Here is an 18,786-nt window from a genome sequence, read left to right on the forward strand (position 1 = left end):
TAAATATTATTCATTTTAAGCTTGAAGTACTAAACTCATTAGCAAACAGCAAGCGGGCGTGTATAATCGATTTCGAGGAATTAAATGTAAGATTAAAGAAGATTTCATGTTCAATGCATTATTTATATTATGTTATATTACGTATATGTGTAAAATGATATACGTTCAAAAACAGACCAAGTTTTGGTTATCCTAGAGCGCCCCCTTCTGGCCAAAACTGCTCCAGTTAGGGTCACTTTCATGTACAAGGGGTTAATTTTTAAAGTAACAAATTTGTGTCCACTGTTAAAGTTTTAAACTATGGGAATTTGGAACGTGTGCTTGAAGAGATATCGTAAAAGTCCACAGGCCCAAAAGAGTTTTATGGAGGTTTTTTAATTGGTTTGATAGCCCATAGAAACACAAAGGTAAAACATAAGTCTGTTTAAATGAATTTATAAAATAGATTTAATGGCATGTATATTCACAAATATAAACAGAACTGTGCTGCTGATAGCAAATCTCTTCTATCTATAATAACTCATCTTTGAATAACAGGACTATCATTTACATTTAAACTAAACACAGTTTAGACAAAACTAAACACAGCCCAAAGTTACTGTATCCATATACACTTCACAAAAGGTGGGAAACATTTAAACTCCACTCATGCTTGGTTATCCAAAGTCTTAAGATCACCTCTATTCAGGAGCGAGTTAATGTCATGCCAATTTTGAATGCCTTCTGTTTTTCATAGGAAATCCTTAAAAAAGTGAGAAAATGTTTCTGTTCACCTTTCCCTTTCAATACAGCAAACCACCAACATTTTTAAGTTAAAATCTTTTCCTGTTATTGCAAAAGAACAATCAAATGTCACATGACCACTACATGCTACACTTGTTTGTGACCCAGTTACACTCCACCACGACTTCACTCATCAGTGTATAATATACACAACCAGTCAAAAGCTTGGACACACTTGACTGACATTGTTTTTCATGATAACAAAACCTTTTGACCTATAAGGCTATTGCTTGAATACATGAAATTGGTATTAAAGACAAATAAAAATTTCCCCTATGCATAATTTTGTTCTCTAATTTTACCTCTATGTATTTGATTTTTATATATGGATGAGTTGGAGTGGATATTAAAGGAAAAGCATAAATAGGTTTTAAAGCAATTTAAAACCCATTTCTTTCAATTACAAATAGGTTGCATTGTAAGAAATGAAATGCAATTTCATTGCATACCTTACAATGCAATAGGTATAACATGCAATTCATGTTATAAAAGTTTTCACTTGTATAACATGTTTTTTAATGGTACATAACCACCATACTTCCACTGGTGTTTTATTTTATAGTCTTGATTACTGTAATATTATAAAGATGTTATGTTGACATAGTTGAGTTGGTGTGTCAAAATTCTGACTGGTCATGTATTAAACTACACTTAAAAGTTCAAGCAGTAGTTCGGCATCTTTTAAGCCACAACTCGTCATAAAATTGACAAAGAAACAAATGTGCAAAAACAAAATATACACATGACAATAAATGTAAAAATCTCTAATATCTTCTTACTATTGGTCTCTCAACAATTCCACGGTACACCCCCCTGAAACTAAATTTTATTTTTAGTGTCTTGGAAAAACTTATGTAGCTTCTGTCTAGTCATTTAGACAATTAACTCTTTAGTAAGTTCAGTGTTATAATTGCAGAAACAGATGCACTGTAATAAACCAATCAACTGCAAGTCAATGAAACAATGAAAGTGCCTGTAGAGTAAAAGTCACAGAAATGTCATGACGATCATGACATCACCCCTACATGATTGATATTTTATCATAACCTCAGCTTTTTATGGCTCATGTGTATTGCTATGAACTTGAAGCTACAGAAGGATTTCAAGACATCCTGTACGCTCTAAAACGGCTCTGATGCTGATAAATGCAGAACTGATAGCTGCCACACCTACACTCATAACCATAAACATCGAAGAATGCTGGGTAATTCAAAGGCCCATTTAAAGGCCAAATATCAGCAGGATATCTAATTGATCGTTTACTTTGGCTGCCAAGTCTTATTTAGTGTAGTTGTTTTTCTCCATGAACTCTTTTAGCTTGGTGGGAAAGTCTGTCATTATCCCTGAAGCCCCAAGGTCAAAGGCACGTTTGAAGTCCTCCTCGTCGTTCAGCACCCAGACATACACCTGCGGTTAGAAAGGAAAAAACAAAGACCAGTGGAAAAGTTCCATGATGACATTCCAGTCAAGAGGGAAATTCCATTCAAAGCTCCTGCCATCTGCTCATGCACATCATAGCACTCAAAGCAACACTTACCCATCAAGAGCATGTGTCGTATGACCTAAATCTCATTTGGAGTACTCACTTGTATTCCTCTGCTTGTCAGATGATCGAATAATGCTTTTCTCATGAGGAGCCTGAAAACACATCCGACTCTAGTAAGTATTAGAATAACATGGGCTAAGTTTAAGCCTTCTAATGCTTGTAATTACTTCCATCAATAAGGCCAGAATGTGCAAAAACGCTTAAAGAAGGCAGTTAACTACTGTCCCATAAGAAACACTTAAAGCATGTTAAGTAAATATTTGGGTAAAAGGTTTATTGAGGCCAGATTGCACATAAACTTACGTGTCTGCTAGCCATGTTATGAAACGCTGACTTCGTTTATGACGCTCAGGATCTTTAAGTCTGCAAGAGACGAAATCTTTATCACTTTTTAGATTTCCAACTAAATCTTTAGAGAGAATGTCTAGTTCTGTGAGCATACAAAGTTCATCTGCTGAGCCTGAATCTACGAAGGACCAAATCAAATTTGTGTTTTTTTTTAAATACTGGAAGAAGAAAATATATAGAAGTATGTATACGTGACTAAAATGCATATGTGACGCTGGGGTATATTTGTAGCAATAGCCACAAATACATTGTATGGGTCAAAATGATAAATTTTTCTTTAATGCCAAAAATAATTGGGATATTAAGTAATGATTGTGTTCCATGAAGATATTTTGTAAATTTCCTTCAGTAAATATATTAAAACTTAATTTTGGATTTGTAATATGCATTGCTAAGAATTCATTTGGAAAACCTTAAAGGCGATTTCCTCAATATTTAGATTTTTTTGCACCCTCAGATTCCAGAATTTCAAATATTTGTATCTCGGTCAGGGCCGGATTAACCATAAGGGCAACTGGGCAATTGCCCAAGACCCACGAGCAAAATACTGTATCTGGTAATCTCCCGCTTTATATTAAACAAACTGTCAACACGGGCTTTTGCGCTGCACAGAGAAACGCTGCGCTGCCTATGACTTTGAACGTGAGTTGAGAGCGGTTGAGAGTCAGTCTCATGCGGGATGACCAATGAAGAGAGGGCCTCAAGTTAAGACCCTCTCCTCATTGGTCAGTCTGCATGAGGTGTGTCAAATGTTACGCCGAGCGGGTTACGTCAGGCGTTGCTACAACAGATAAAAATCTGACATGGAGAAGCTAATTGGGAGCGCGAAGCGGAAATTAAAAAAGGAAAAGGACATCAGAAACGCAGAAAATTTTAAGTATATACCTAAAATAGGTCATTTCTTCACTCCTGTTAATGTTGCCGACAGTTCTGTTAAGTCAGCTTCCGTCAACGACGAGGACAACTCAGCTAGCCAGGACTTTTCTTCAAGATGCCAAATGAAAGCAAACATGCACTCCCTAATTATTTAGGATTAAAATTGTGTGTTTTGCCAGGTTTTGAAGTATTTATTTTTATCTTTCTATTTTAGCTATTGGACATGAACTTGTTAGTGGCCTTGATTTGGAAGATGTTATACACCAGTTTGCACAGTCAAAGTCCAGAAAAAAGCCATTGTAAGATGTGTTTGCCAAATGAAGGCATTTCAAATTCAAACATGCACTTCCTCATTATTTAGGACTAAAATTGTGTGTTTTACCAGATTATGTAGCATTTATTTCTGTCTTGTCTTCTTCAGAGAAATTGACAGATTTCTAAATGTTTATGTAGCACTACAATGTTTAACTGGTTAATTGTGCTGTGATATGTTGTTGTTCTATTTTAAAACAAGTTAAAATGAGCTTAGGATAAAAATGTTTATGAGCAGATAATAGTGATACTGCATTTTATTTATTTATTTTTTCCTTGAGGTGTCAGCTTTATTAAAATGCTGTATATTGTTGTGGAGGGATAACTGGCAGATTTCAAATTGTTTGTGTTGGACTAATAACTTGATTGCCTTGTTGAATTCTGAGGAGACAGGGTCACCCTGTCAGGGTGATTTCTGCTTAAAATGAGCTGAGGACCAAAATGTTTCTTGATGTGTTGTCTGTGGTCTTCTGTTATAGCTCTATCAATTCAATACATTTATATTGGGAATAAATGTTGTTAAATAAACAATGGTTTGAAAGTGGTTGCTTATTTATTCATTTTTGTGAAAATGGAGGATATTTCCCTCCCTCTCAATGTAGTGGGTCAATTTTACCAGATTATACAGATGCTGATGTGTTTTGTTTTCATAGCATTATATGTGAGTGAATGTCTTTGATAGGGGACATAGTAGTGCATTTGTAGTTCTATGAGCATTTAAATATTTGTAAATCAAAATACACCTAATGACAGTTAGAATTTGAAGTATTGAGTATATTTACTGTATATTACAGTAATATATTCTGTATATGACCATATTATGGTGATCCCGGGGTCGTGATGATGGGGCCCTTGAATATTGTTGCCCAGGGTACAACAAAGTGTTAATCTGGCCCTGATCTCGGTTGCAATATTAATCTATCCTAACAAACCATACATCAGTAGAAAGCTTATTTATTCAGCTTTCAGATGATGTATTAATCTCAATTTTGAAAAAAGGACCCTTATGACTGGTTTTGTGGTCCAGGGTCACATATGTTCCTCACTTGGAAATGATTGAAGGCATGGGAATCTCCAGGAACTGTTCCTTAAGCGGGACGAAGGGCAGGAGTCCTGTGTAGAAAAGACCGAGCAACAGCAGCACTCTGGGCAAACTGAACAAGATTGGGATTTGTGGATTCTACAAAACAAACAGAAAAACTTCAGAAATGGACATTTTGCATACTTTTGGCAATTAATTGTTCAAGTATGTTGTTTACTAATAACCAGCGTATCACCTCTTTGTAACATTTCTTAACGATTTCGTTTCTGGAGTTTCCCCAGACGGTCAGATGCTCCCTGTTGTACTGGACAACCAGCTCGGACACCTGACAGGAAAAAGGAAAAACTCTATTTTGCGTCTGTTGAACTCGTCTCACCAACCTGGTTCATTTTAGCACAGACAGAGGATTCGAGGAAATGAATGGGCCTCACAAACCTTCTTGATGAGAGTGTCATTGTTGACCTTGATGTCGATGTTTACAGGGGTGTTTGGGAAGGATTCAAACACGTCTCTTAGCAGAGGCATGCGTTTATCATCTCCTCCTTCACAGTAGCACTCTGAAACACATCAGGAATAGTTGGACATACATGTCTTAGTGACCATTAAATATATACAAAATATATTTGAAACATATACAGTGGCTGAAAAAACACGTGTGAAAAGATGAACTGAAAAGTTGAGAAAATTAATTTCACTATAGAAGTGCATGCACTTCTGTTCACATGATCAGTGTTAACAATTTACTTTCATTTGATTATAGAGCTCAGAAACAGTTTTTTCTTATTTAATTTACATTATGGCAACTTATTTAAAATAAAAAATGGTTTCCAAATACTACAACTTTGTTTTCATGATTCAATTACACTATAAAAAAAGAAAAGAAAATAAACAAATTAAGAAAAATGATTGAATGTAAGACAATACTATTTCAGTATTTCTACATAAAATGTAATGATTAATTAAATTTGTTATTTCCTTGTTATTATTCATCAAACTTACTAGCAATTTATAAGCAAAGCCATTTTTTTCTTGATTATATCTTAAATTAGATTCGTTGAACATTACCTGGACTGTACACTCACCCCGTGTGAAAGTCACCCCAAGTTTACAAAGGTAAGGTGGAAGATCCTAAGAAGACAAACACACAAACACTTAGGCTACATACAGACGTAAGAGTTTTAGCGCTTCTTCAAATTAGTCAAGGCTTGAAACATATGGACTGCGATTGTGAATACAGGATGTCTGGAGTTTCTCCACTCACAGCGTAAGCCACATCAGAAATGTACGCGTTAATTCCAGTCGACCGCTTCAGGTTTGAATCATGCAACACCACCACCTGCTCATCCTTGGTCAAATGACAGTCCAGCTCCAACATGTCAGTGCCTAGCTGAACAGCACTGAGGAAGAAGAGAATGTACAACAGATGAGTTAAGGAAGCATCTGTCCATAAGTCGTGATCATTATCATCCAGATGCTCGTAAAATGTATGACTGATGATGTCACTTGCATTAAGAGACACACTTTCAGATGCTTCTGAATTCGTCAAGATCACGCATACAAAGTTAAGCAATCATGTTAGGTTAAGCACATTCACACTCATCAATGCAAATCCAAGCAATAAACAGCGGCCCATTTAGAAACTCACTGCCTGAAGGCTGCCATTGTGTTCTCCAAGTTCTCACCAGCTCCTGGAGATGAAGAAAAAACAATAATAAGAACCAGGACAAAATGCATTTTATAGCAATGCTTGGTATTTACTTTTGTCAGTCAACTAACTACTTCAGGTGGTGTTTATGTTAAAGACTGTATGTAGCTTCTACAGTATTCTGGGTTCACAGTCCACACTCAATAAAGTCAATGATGAACCCTCTGAACCAACAACGTGAAAGGATTATGAAATATGACCTAAAGAAAATTAAACAGGCTTTTCATTTCATAAAAGACAAAAATGTTCTAAGTGGATGACTTCAGGCTTCAGTCAGCAATCTTATGAATGTAACCCTGTAAGAGACATTCATCGCCTGAGTCTCAAAACCTAGTGAGCTTCCTACCTAGTCAGCATTTAGTACATTACAGCTCACAAGGTTTCTATTGGACTACAAGGAGAAACAGTGAGAGAAGCCTCGGGCTGCTGTAGAGCTGATGTAGCGCGTGGTCACTCACCGCCGCGGTGTGAGATGTGTTTGCTCCGGAAGGCTTCTCTCTTTCGCCGGTGCAGCAGAGACGGATACTTGAGCAGTAATGCCGAGGAGAGCACATATCCGGTAACCGTGGATATAACATAAACCGCGACGCTCATTTTTACGTTTACTGTAAAGCCACTTATTTAACTACAACTCATTGAAAAGCGATGTGACAGGCCACTACTGTGTCTTTTCAGAAGTCAACACACCGGCCGGTATCATCAGCACCGCTGGCCATCCGCCGCTGCCGCACTGTAACAGCGCTCAGAAGACAGCCGAGCCAAGCTTTAAACCAAAGAACATACCGTGTCGGTCTGATTAGATCCTCCTTTAAATGTCTCGTCATGCATTTATCGGTAAACCCACCCATGGGCTTGCAGTCCAACGCTACTTGACAGGCCACCCCTCTGCGCAGTTTACATATTGCTCGTGTCAATAATAAAACTACAGTCGCAGGAACGACGCATGCGCGCATGCGCGTTACATGCGTCTGATGACGCGACTGAACGCAAGAGGATGCTCACGGACAAATATTAAATATCTGAATTCCTTCATGTCATATCCATTCCGCTTTAAACAAATTAATTTGACAACAAATGGTCAGTGAAATAAGGTGATTAAAGGGATAGTTCATCCAAAAATGGAAATTCTGCTTATCAGTATGAACTATGCCTTTTAAATAAAAACAAAAAATATATAAAAATGTTTAATCTTCTTTTTTTTCTGTAGCTTTAAATATATAAAACACCAAAATTGTCAGAAATTGTTAAACATTTCTAAACTAATGCACACACACACAAACACACACACACACACACACACACACACACACACACACACACATATATATATATATATATATATATATATAAATATATATATACTACTGTTCAAAAGTTAGGATCAGAATGATTTTTAATATCTTTTTTACAGAAGTTTCTTATGCTCATCAAGGCTGCATTTATTTAATGAAAAAAAAAATCTATTTTAATATACATTCAAATTTAATTCATGTGATGCAAAGTTGAATTTTCAGGATCAACATGATCAACATTTTGGAACCTGTGATACTTTTTTCAACATTCAATGGGTATGTGTTAAATTGATAAGAAGTGAGCAAAGATTTATATTGTTAAAAAAGATTTACAATTTGAATAAATGCTGTTTTTATTCATCAAGGAATCCTGAAAAAAGTATTGCAGTTTCCCAAAAAAAAAAAAAAAAAAAAAAAAAAAAACATTTGGCAGCACAACTGTTGCCAACATTGATAATTCTAATAATAAATCAGCATATTAGAATGATTTCTTAAGAATCATGTGACACTTTATAGTAATGTCTGATTGAAATTCAGCTTTGCATCACAGAAATAAATTACATTTTAAAGGATATTAAAATAGAAACCATTCTTTTATATTGTAATAACACTTTGCAAGATTACTGTATTTTTTTCTGTATTTTCATCAAATAAATGCAGCCTTGATGAGCATAATAGACTTCTTTAAGTCATATTTAACAGTAGTTTACAGTAGATTTGTAACTTTATGTACACAACACACAATTTAAAACATGATAAAAATATCTCCAAAGGGATACATTATTTTTCATAAGACATTATGCTTGTTACCGTGAATACAGTAGATTTGTAACTTTATTAAATGCACACACACACACACACACACACACGCACGCACGCACGCACGCACGCACACAAATATTTTTCAAAATATGATAAAAATATCTCCATAAAGCCTTGTCTGCAGAGAATATATCTGGAGTTCTCTTGCACCACTGGTAGAAAGGTTTTGTGTTTACAATTTAATTTTATATATATATTATATATATGTAATATATGTCTTACAAAACAATATATACTGAATGTGTTTATTGTCTTTCAGAAAACATTCAGAATGCATTTTGTGTTTAGTAAAGAAGTACAAAGTGGGATGTTGAACAATCTGTATTAAAGTTGTTATTAAATGTATTTAAGTGTAATTTCTAAACTTGAATAAGAAGACTGCATTGATTTATGTGAAATTATGTGTATATCGATTTAAAGAAATAATAAACTTATTATTATGGCTAATAATTCAAGCAGTGAATTCTCACGTGGAGAGTTCAAGGAGCTAACATGAACTCATTTCCCCAGCATTCCTGTACAATATGGCGGCGGCCTTCGACATGCAATCATAAAGTTAGCCTGTTATTTATTTGCGACATATGAAGTTAGATCCTCGGCAGACTACTGTTATAATTTTATAAACAGTTGTTTCTGTTTGATAGATTGCAGAAGATGTTGTTTTTAGCGATGTTATCGTGTTTGCTGACGGCGCAGAGATGTCAGGTAGGAGAGATGTCAGGTAGAGATGTCAGGGATGTCAGAGATGTCAGGTAGGACAATATTGCAATGCATAGCTGATAAGTGAACAGCAGAACGGAGTTAAATTAAAACTGCTAATCATAGATCATCGTTTAACATTACGGCTGTGCTTTAATTGCACATGCACTCATTTTGTACATGCACATGCATATCGTACTTTCTCGGTTATGCTGTGTTTCAAAACCTAGTGAGCATCCTACCTAGACAGCGTTCTTGGAAAACCCAGGCGCCTCTCTATGGCGTTATTTTTGTGCCTCAATCCTCCTGAGCGAGTAATTAACAATCGCAAAAAAAAAAAAAAAAAAAAAATATTCGCTTGAGCAAAGAAAAAACGATTCCGTGCTCAATAAATGTATTTGCTTGTTTGCTATTATCCATATTAACGTGCAGTAATAACCCGTCTCACACAGTTTACTCAGGTGCTCTCTCACAAACTTATTCTCTGCACTCCAGTCAAGTCCCCCCCCCCCTCCCTCTCTCTCTTAATTCTGTGCGCGCTCAACTCTTAATTCTGTGCGCGCTCAACTCTTGACACACGCTCGCTCAAGAGATTTAGTGTGCCACAAAATCAACCAATCTGAAAAGTAAAGGTCAATTGTGATTGGCTGTTGGTCTCCAATCAAATCACTAGTAGAACCAAAGCCCGTCTGGTCCGTGTACGTTTTGATCATTTCATTTCCTATTTAGAATTCAATAACGATTAAAAAAAAAAAAATGTCAAAGCTCTTTACATTCGTTGCATGTGATTTATTAACACCTAGTACATCTTAAAATATACAGCTCATGAAAAATAAAAGTTCCAGATGGACAAACATTAAATGATAAACCAGTGTGAATAAACTATATCTTAAAATAAATTTGGAGGTAGGCTGAAAAAGCCAGATTGGGAAGTTTTAAGTAGTTGTACAGCTTGAAGTGTGAAGGTTATTCTTGTACACCGATATGGCATATTCATGGCAGTACACATGAAATTCATGTATATATTTTTCACTTAAACTATTGTAAACAGAAATCCTGTCGCCCCCTCTAGTGGACATTAAGTTTTAAGGCCTTCATTGCTCAGATAACTAAAGTCACTAGGATTTTTTGGGAAGTTAAGCCTGACCAGTTATACAGCAACGAGTCAGACGAGTCTGAAGATCTCAGCAAAATTTGGTGAAACATTAAAGTTCTAGTCGGTGTCAATTACTCTTATAATAAATAATAATAATGTTTAAATATATATTGGCTTTCTCAAGCCCAACAAAGAATACTAAGAAGAGAAACATCATTCAATTTATTATGTAATAAAACTAATATTACTAATTTATTTAATAAATTTAACTATATATTAATTTTCACAATAATTTATTAATGTCACACACACATACCCGTGCCTTTAGACTTAAAAGACGATAGTAATAAATGTTACAGACATATTATCATGGAACTGTTCAGTCTATTATTGATTTTGATTTCCCCTTCACTTTTATCCAAGGAGACAGAACTATTTGCACTGTATTTACAGTGGGACAATATTCATACAATACTACAACCTAGAAATAATTTCAAGGGGTTACTTGCAGGCCTCAGCAGCATGAATTATGTGCCCAGCCACATCTGTTTCAAATATTATTCTAATTAACAGTTAGTGGTGGCTTCAGACATTACAGTGCTGCACTGGTATCGACTCTTATTCTGCCGAAAGAATGAAAAGACATACTGAAGGCGGAGCGATTCGACCAATCAGATGAAAGCAGCGTTTCAGCGCCGCCCACAAGTGCGCATGAAATATTGAAGCCATAAACTGATTTGTAAACCCCAAACGACAAAATGAGATATCGAGCCAAACATTTTTCCATTTCTCGTTATTTAATTTTAAATAGGAAATAATAGGGCTTTGGTTCTACTAGTGATTTGATTGGAGACCAACAGCCAATCACAAATTACCTTTAATTTTCAGATTGGTTGATTTTGTGGCACACTTGTAACGCTGTTGTAAGTTGAGCGAGCGTGTGTCAAGAGTTGAGCGCGCACAGAATTAAGAGAGAGAGAGAGAGAGAGAGAGAGAGAGAGAGAGAGAGGGACTTGACAGGAGCGCAGAGAATAAGTTTGTGAGAGAGCACCTGAGTAAACTGCGTGAGATGGGTTATTACTGCACGTTAATATGGATAATAGCAAACAAGCAAATACATTTATTGAGCATGGAATAGTTTTTTCTTTGCTCAAGTGAATTGTTCTTTTTGCGATTGTTAATTTCTGTTAATAATATAATGTAATGTGCTTGCAAAATATAGTTCTCTGTGCTCAAAACGTACAATTACTCGCTCAGGATTGAGGCACAAAAATAACGCCATACCTCTCCAGTGTTTAAACGCTGTTGTAATAGTAAACCTTCTTTCTAGGCAGCTCTCTAAGTTGTGAGACAGTATTGTTCTATAGCGATTGTCTATCTCATCAATAAATGACGTCGCTTATTGTTTGTTTACATTGTTCCCGACAAGTCAAGTGTGCAAACTTTATTCCCTCGTCTTTACAGGTGCTTTGAATGATGTGTGGGATTTCACTGAGAGCTACCTGCTGACTGTGTGGCAGAACAGGTTATACAGTATGTGTAGACTGCTGCTGCTGTTCTCATAGGAGTCTGCTTTACTGTGAACATGCTTTTCAAAAAGGTAATTAAGCATGTTTACTCTTAAAGCCTCTCTGCTATTTAAAGTATTTTTTTTTTTTTTTTCTTGGTTGCTAATAAATGATAAACACACAACCTACTTATAAGATTGAAATTTCCTTTATAGAAAAATACGGTCAACCCTGTAAGCCCTTGGCTTTATAAATCTGCAAGAAAGCAGGAGCTTTCAGCTGAAACAGAAAAAGTCATTCATGTTTCTGGGGTCAAAGTGTTCTATGGATCACAGACAGGAACAGGAAAGGTTTGTATACATTGCTGATCAAAAGACTGGAATAATAGGGATGTTTTTGAAAGAAATGTTTTGTGCTCACTAGTTCTGCATTTATTTGATTAAAACAGAAATATTTTTACAGTTTGAAATAACCTTTCTATTTCAGTATACTTTAAAATGTAATTTATTCCTTTGATACAAAGCTGAAAGTCTTCAGTGTCACATGATCCTTCAAAAATCATTCTAATATGCTGATTTGATGCTCAAGCAACGTTTATTATTATTTTTATCAATGTTGAAAACAGCTGTGTTGCTCAATATTTTTAATTGTCATATGCTACCATTCAAAAGTGTGGAGTAAGATTAAAAATATATATATTTTTAAAATGCAGTAAGGATGCATTTAATTTATAAAAAGTGTTAAAAATGTTAAATGGTTAAATGGATTTCTATTTCAAATAAATGCTTTTCTGTTAAACTTTCTATACATCAAAGAATCCTGAAAAAAATGTATAATGTTTAAAAATGTTAAATTATTTCAAAACCATAAAAATTGTAGTTCGTAATTTTTGACCTTCAATTTAATTATTAAAATATATATATTTAATTAATTAGCGTAAATTACATGCAACTGTGTGATGTGGTTGTAAACTAGTATTTTCAACTCTGCCTAGGGTTTTGTAAAAGAGCTTGCTGGAGACGTCAGTGCTCAGGGGATCCAGTGTGAGGTTATAGATATGAAAGAGTACGACCCCGAGGACAGACTGGCTGAGGAGGTGACCGTAGCATGTGCTTCACTGGCCCCATACAGGCTGATTTTAACTTCTTCAGAATTTTTGGATTTTGGATGGATTAAGCTTCAGGATCTGTCATGCTTGCATGAGTATTTCACTTTTTTTAGTATTATGAATATAACATGAATAACTATGAGCTTCATATCTTTCAATTACCACTTTGTCTGATAACATTTACAGGCTAAAATGCATGTCTAGGCTGTTTTAATTGAAAATAATTTCACTGAAATAAGGGTGGCCCTTTTTTTGGACTTTTGAAATCTTCCGCTCTCACCTGCCCAGTCAGCTCCCCTTCATGAGAAATGGAAACAAACCAAATTTCTCTCAGATTGGACTATGTTTGGGGTGTGCTCAACAAAATTTGGTCTTAATGACCATAAAAGCATTGTACAAGACCATTAGTAGGACCGTCAGGCTCTTGGCAATATCCTCAGCTGCGATGTAGGTTGCATTGTTTGCTCAAGTAACATGAGCTTCATGTAGGAAGTCCTGATGGAGATCAAGCTGAGATCAAGTTGCTCAAATCCTTCATTCCAATGCTTTGTAGGTGTATGTGCACTCTCTTCTCTTGCTCCTGTCTCCATTGCAGCTACCAGTTTCTTTTTTTCCTCCACTGTGAAATCTGGATCAAACAGGGCCAGTGCAACCAATTCCTCAGTGAAATACCAGAGTCGTTCTGTCATTTGAAGCAGTCATTGACTTTTTTTGGGTGCAGCGAGTGAGGCGGAAGCAGAACCAAGACTTTACATGGTCCTTCACCCCAAAGACACATAGTTCCTTCATTCCTTTTAGCTCGTGTGAGCGGGAAGATGTCTCAAGGCGAAAATCTTCAGGGCATAAATCAGTGAAGCTGGACTGGTTGATGGACCCATGGTTATGGGAAAGACTTCCTCCAACATGATCTCATGAATATGGTGGCGGCAAGCCAAGTGCAGTAGATCTTTTCCCAGTATCCACTCAAACAACTGCAAGCTCCATTCTTCCTGCCTGGATTGCTTGAGGTTGTGTCGAAGCAAATAGACCGAATCCAGTTCTCCAAATCGCAGTGTTTCACTGCTTCATGGAGTGCTTCTGCCATTGCTTGTCCAGTTCCAGCTGGCAACTTGAGGATGCACAGCAACTGTTCAACGCCACTTCCTGATACAATGATGGAGAGTCTGTCCACTTTCTCATCTCCTTTCCATCAGTTTTCCATTCCAGTGAAGCGTTAGGGGTTTTCCACAAGAGAACCCTGACGTGAGCTCCGCAAAGCGATTCTTACGGTACCGATGACGAGCTCGCTGAACAGAAAAGCGATTGATATTGAACTCATCAACCCGCTGACCAGAAGCATGGAGCACAGCAGACAGCGTATGTACTGTGTAACCATCATTTTAATTTTGGTTTGATCTAGTGCTGAAAGGATGTCCAGACTGAGAATGTTCTTCTTTCCCCTCGTACAGTTCCTCATCTTGCCGCTGCAGCAGCTCCTTTCCCCTCTCTTTCTCCGGCAGAGGAACTAGAAGCAGAGGCCTCCAGCATGACATTATTCTCAATCCACTTCATCATCATCTGTTCTTGCTTTGCTTTCATCTCTTTCTGCTTGGCCAGCTTTACATTTGCTCCCACCATGCTTTCCAATTTTCCCTTTTCACACTGTGCCTCCAAAAATGCCCTATCTTCAGTGATCTTAATCATCTTCAGTGCGTCTTGGTGAGCAATGTCAAAAAGATCATTCAAGGTCTTCCTGAATTCTTCTTCATTCTGCAGTTGTTTCGCTCCTTCGCCCTTTGTTCTTCTTCATGGCCTCTTATTTTCTTACAAGGTCTTTGAGCTTCTTCACCGCATGCTGAAAAAGACTTATGGGAATGCAGGCCTTTTCCCAAAAGTCTTGGACATCCTTCATGGTCTGCACTGCTGCTTCATGCTTCATGCCATTCAGTGCAGACATACTTGAAGAACATCACCAATGGACAGAAGCTTACAACCTGTTAAAGATTCTTCCTTGCTTCCAAGCAAGTATGCTTCATCCTGGTTATGCAAAGTGGCCATCTGATATCAGAAACAGTCAGAAAAGTTTATCAGTAAACAAAACCTTCACTAATATCACCTCTCAGATCTCAAAGTACCTGTTGATAAAAAATAGTCATTCTCAGAGCATAAATGACAAATTATCTGAATGGGATTTTGCATTCATTGCATATTTCTAGTGGAGCAACAAATGAGGAAGTGAGAAGTTTAACCAAGCCCAACAGTAATAAGAGCAAAGTAACATAATTAAACTATTTTGTTTCCTTAAACAACTTCTGTAGCACCAGACAAAGGCAGAATGCAAAACTACATTAACCCTAAACTGAGAAAAAATGCTCAATTAGATTTTTTAAATATCTAATACGTTTAATATTTCAAAAATCTCATAAATTTTTTATTTTTAGTTTATTTTTATTTATTTTTTTATTGCAATTTTTTCTAAAAATGGTTTTAGGTTACGATAACAACCCTGCTTATAGCATGGTTTATTTTAGATGTTTGCTCTGTTTTAAATATTAAGAACAGTAATAACAGAAATGGTCTAGAAATGTTCAGATTATCTATTACCCCAAGTTACATTGTCAAATTATATATTTTATAGTTTTGATATAAAATTAAATAATACATTTTATATAAAGTCAGAAGTTAGTTTTTTCTTTTGATTTTAGAGAAATAAGACCCAGACATTTAGTAGACAGCTGCTTCCATGAGTACCATGTTAAATATTTCTTAATGCTCTGATATAATTTTTCTCTAGTGCACAATCAAGATGATCTGTGTGTTCCTGGTGGCCACATACACAGATGGGAAGCCCACTGAGAGCGCCGAATGGTTCTGTAAATGGCTTGAGGAAGCCTCCATGGACTTCCGATATGGGAAAACCTACCTGAAGGGAATGAGATACGCCGTCTTTGGGCTGGGGAACTCTGTTTATGTTGGCCATTATAACACTGTGAGACACACCTGCTTTTTTCTCTCCATTTTTGATGGGACTGTGTTGCATCTTACACTAAATATATCTTCTGTATTCAGGTCAGTAAGAATATAGATAAGTGGTTGTGGATGCTGAGTGCCGCACGGATTATGACCAGAGGAGAAGGCGACTGCAACGTTGTGAAGAGCCGACATGGCAGCGTGCAGGCCGACTTCCAGGCCTGGAAAATTAAGTTCCTGAGCCGGTTCCAGGCCCTGGCCAACGGTGAGAAGAAAGCCTGCTCTGGCAAGTGCAAGAACGGCAGCTGCAAGAATAAGAAGAAACATAAGGAGGAGGACAGCCACTCGCTCACTGAGAAGAACAACTCTGAGGCAAGCCAGCCGTCCTCTGTGTTATCACTTTGAACACATGTAGTCATGGTAACTGCTCTCGCACTGCACATCCCTAGAGCAGATTGTTCCCCTGCAGTCTGTGCTGCACTCATGTAAATGGGATCTGAACAGCAGGGCTAACATTACTGACTTCGGATGAAATTTAATTCTCTTAGATGTCCCTCTCATATTCTTTACTCAGACTCAAAGCCCCTTTGAGTCATATAAATGATTGCATTCAATAAGACACATGAAATCAAAACTGACCCATTTTTCCCCTTTTGGACACAACAAACCAATCTGGCTCTGGATTACATTCCACAGTGAAAGTGACGTGAGGTAACAGCACAGAGCATGGTGACCCATACTCAGAATTCGTGCTCTGCATTTAACCCATCCAAAGTGCACACACACAGAGCAGTGAACACACACCCAGAGCAGTGGGCAGACATTTATGCTGCAGCGCCCTGGGAGCAGTTGGGGGTTCAGTGCCTCACTCAAGGGCACTTCAGTCGGGGTATTTCCAGCCTGAGATACGAACCCACAACTTTAGGGGTTAGGAGTCAAACTCTCTAACCACTAGGCCACGACTTCCCCATCAGGGCCATTACTTGAGTGCTTTCGGAAATGTTTCCACTGACTAAAGATGAATGAAACAAATCAAATGACTGCTAATTAGGCGTGGGATTCACCAGAGGCCCTACGATACGATATTAACACGGTACTTGTGTCACGGTACAATATAATTGTGATTTTAAATATATTGCGATTATATTGCAATTTATTACCTTTTTACAACTTCAAATTATGTCCCCAAAAGAAAACATTGGCAACTTCTGTTTTAACAAAAAAGAAACATCTCCCATTTTGTTTATCTCACTTCAGTTTTATTGTTGCAGTGAAAATGGGATTGTCAAGCAGACAAACTGACCAATAGTTTCATAAAAACCTGTCATAAATATTTTAAGCACCTGGCAAACTTCACGTTCACTCAGCTTCTTTATACTGTCATCGCTACATTTATCTGAGCCAGAACCACATTTTCGACAGTTGAAATGCTCACAAGAGTTTTCCCAAAGCTTACAGGTTTTTTTTTTTTTTTGGTTTTCAGGAAGAGCTGATGGAGTCCAGCAGTGATGCAGAGTCCTCCTCTGAGGAAGAGAAGTCTCATGGCTCCGTCATTGATGTGGAGGACCTTGGGAACTTGATGAATCATATGAAGAAAGCTAAGGTAAAATTAAAACCAGCTCCACTGTGTTTACTCCAGTGGTGGGCCGTCAGGGTCGGCAGGGCCTTCTCTGCTTGCCCTATAAAAAATAAAATTGTGTAAAAAAATGTTTTTATTATTATTTAGGTATCATTTTCATTTGTGTAATGTCCACAAAATGGCCTATGATAAGTTTATTTGAGAACTGGAATATCCTACATAAAAAAAGTCTACGGCCAGCACTACAGATAGTGTTTCCCTTTTGTTCAATGACATCACATCTGATTTGTAAGGAGCAATAGTGACAGAATCATCAGCCAATCAAATTTTGACGTTCAATGACTGCATGCCCTCTGGGTCTAAGTGCTCAGTTCTCACCCCAGCTAGGGTTGCCAGGTTTTCTCGACAAAACCTGCCCAATCGCATTTCGAGGTGTACCCCCGTTAAAAATCACATTACAGAGACGTTATTGAGGTCGCTTCAACCAGCAGACATGAAAACAACCCGCAGCCACATTGTTAAAGTAGCCCAATTTTTAAACACTGCGTCCATCGTTTAGTTGGGTATTTCCAAACCGCTGTCGCCGGCACCTCTACACCAGATCTTGTTGCTGACCTGATTTTTTTTCAAGGCACTCTTTTGCAGACAAAAGAGAAATAACTGAGAAACCATAAACTACTCAAACTGAATTTGCAACAAAGGTTTTGTGTGCCATTTCAAAGATTGCTACTATGAGTGGCTAACAGCTAGCACCAAGCACAACAAGTTATTTGGCCATGTTAAAAGGGACATTGAATGACAGATGCACAGACTTTATTTAGAAGTGACAGGTGAGTGCTTTATTATTTGACGAGTGTTGAGTCATGAACATTGTTCTGGAGGTGTATATGGTGGTTTATAATACTGTGGCATGGTGTGTGGCTGTCCAGCATTTGTACAGTTCTGCTGCTGTGGGCGCGTCATCATTTTAGAGTGATGTGAATATTCATAGTGAATCATGTATTGGGGGATTACTTTTACTGATCCATGTAGGGAAATTTACTCTGCATTTAACCCACCCCCATCTAGCCTACTGTTGAAATTGTTGATCAGCTGTCATTGAGAGCCTGTGTGCAGCATAA

The 18,786-nt window shown here is 37.2% G+C and overlaps 1 protein-coding gene and 1 pseudogene across 1 annotated transcript; one reads left to right on the forward strand and one right to left on the reverse strand.

Annotated features, from left to right (window-relative positions):
- Window positions 1-422: 422 nt before the first annotated feature.
- Window positions 423-7,541, reverse strand: LOC132122857 (lysophospholipase D GDPD1-like). Its single transcript, XM_059533343.1, has 10 exons — window positions 7,071-7,541; window positions 6,553-6,595; window positions 6,169-6,304; window positions 5,990-6,035; window positions 5,343-5,464; window positions 5,143-5,232; window positions 4,912-5,045; window positions 2,633-2,692; window positions 2,370-2,421; window positions 423-2,190 (listed from the first exon to the last, which is right to left on the reverse strand). Exons 1-10 carry the CDS (start codon window positions 7,204-7,206, stop codon window positions 2,062-2,064), a joined length of 948 nt encoding a protein of 315 aa, XP_059389326.1. The 5' UTR covers window positions 7,207-7,541; the 3' UTR covers window positions 423-2,061.
- A 1,912-nt stretch (window positions 7,542-9,453) lies between these two features.
- LOC132123108 (S-adenosyl-L-methionine-dependent tRNA 4-demethylwyosine synthase TYW1-like) overlaps window positions 9,454-18,786 on the forward strand; it is a 68,044-nt pseudogene continuing 58,711 nt past the window's right edge.

This window comes from Carassius carassius, chromosome 41 (genome assembly GCF_963082965.1).
Source record: "Carassius carassius chromosome 41, fCarCar2.1, whole genome shotgun sequence".
NCBI lineage: Eukaryota > Metazoa > Chordata > Actinopteri > Cypriniformes > Cyprinidae > Carassius > Carassius carassius.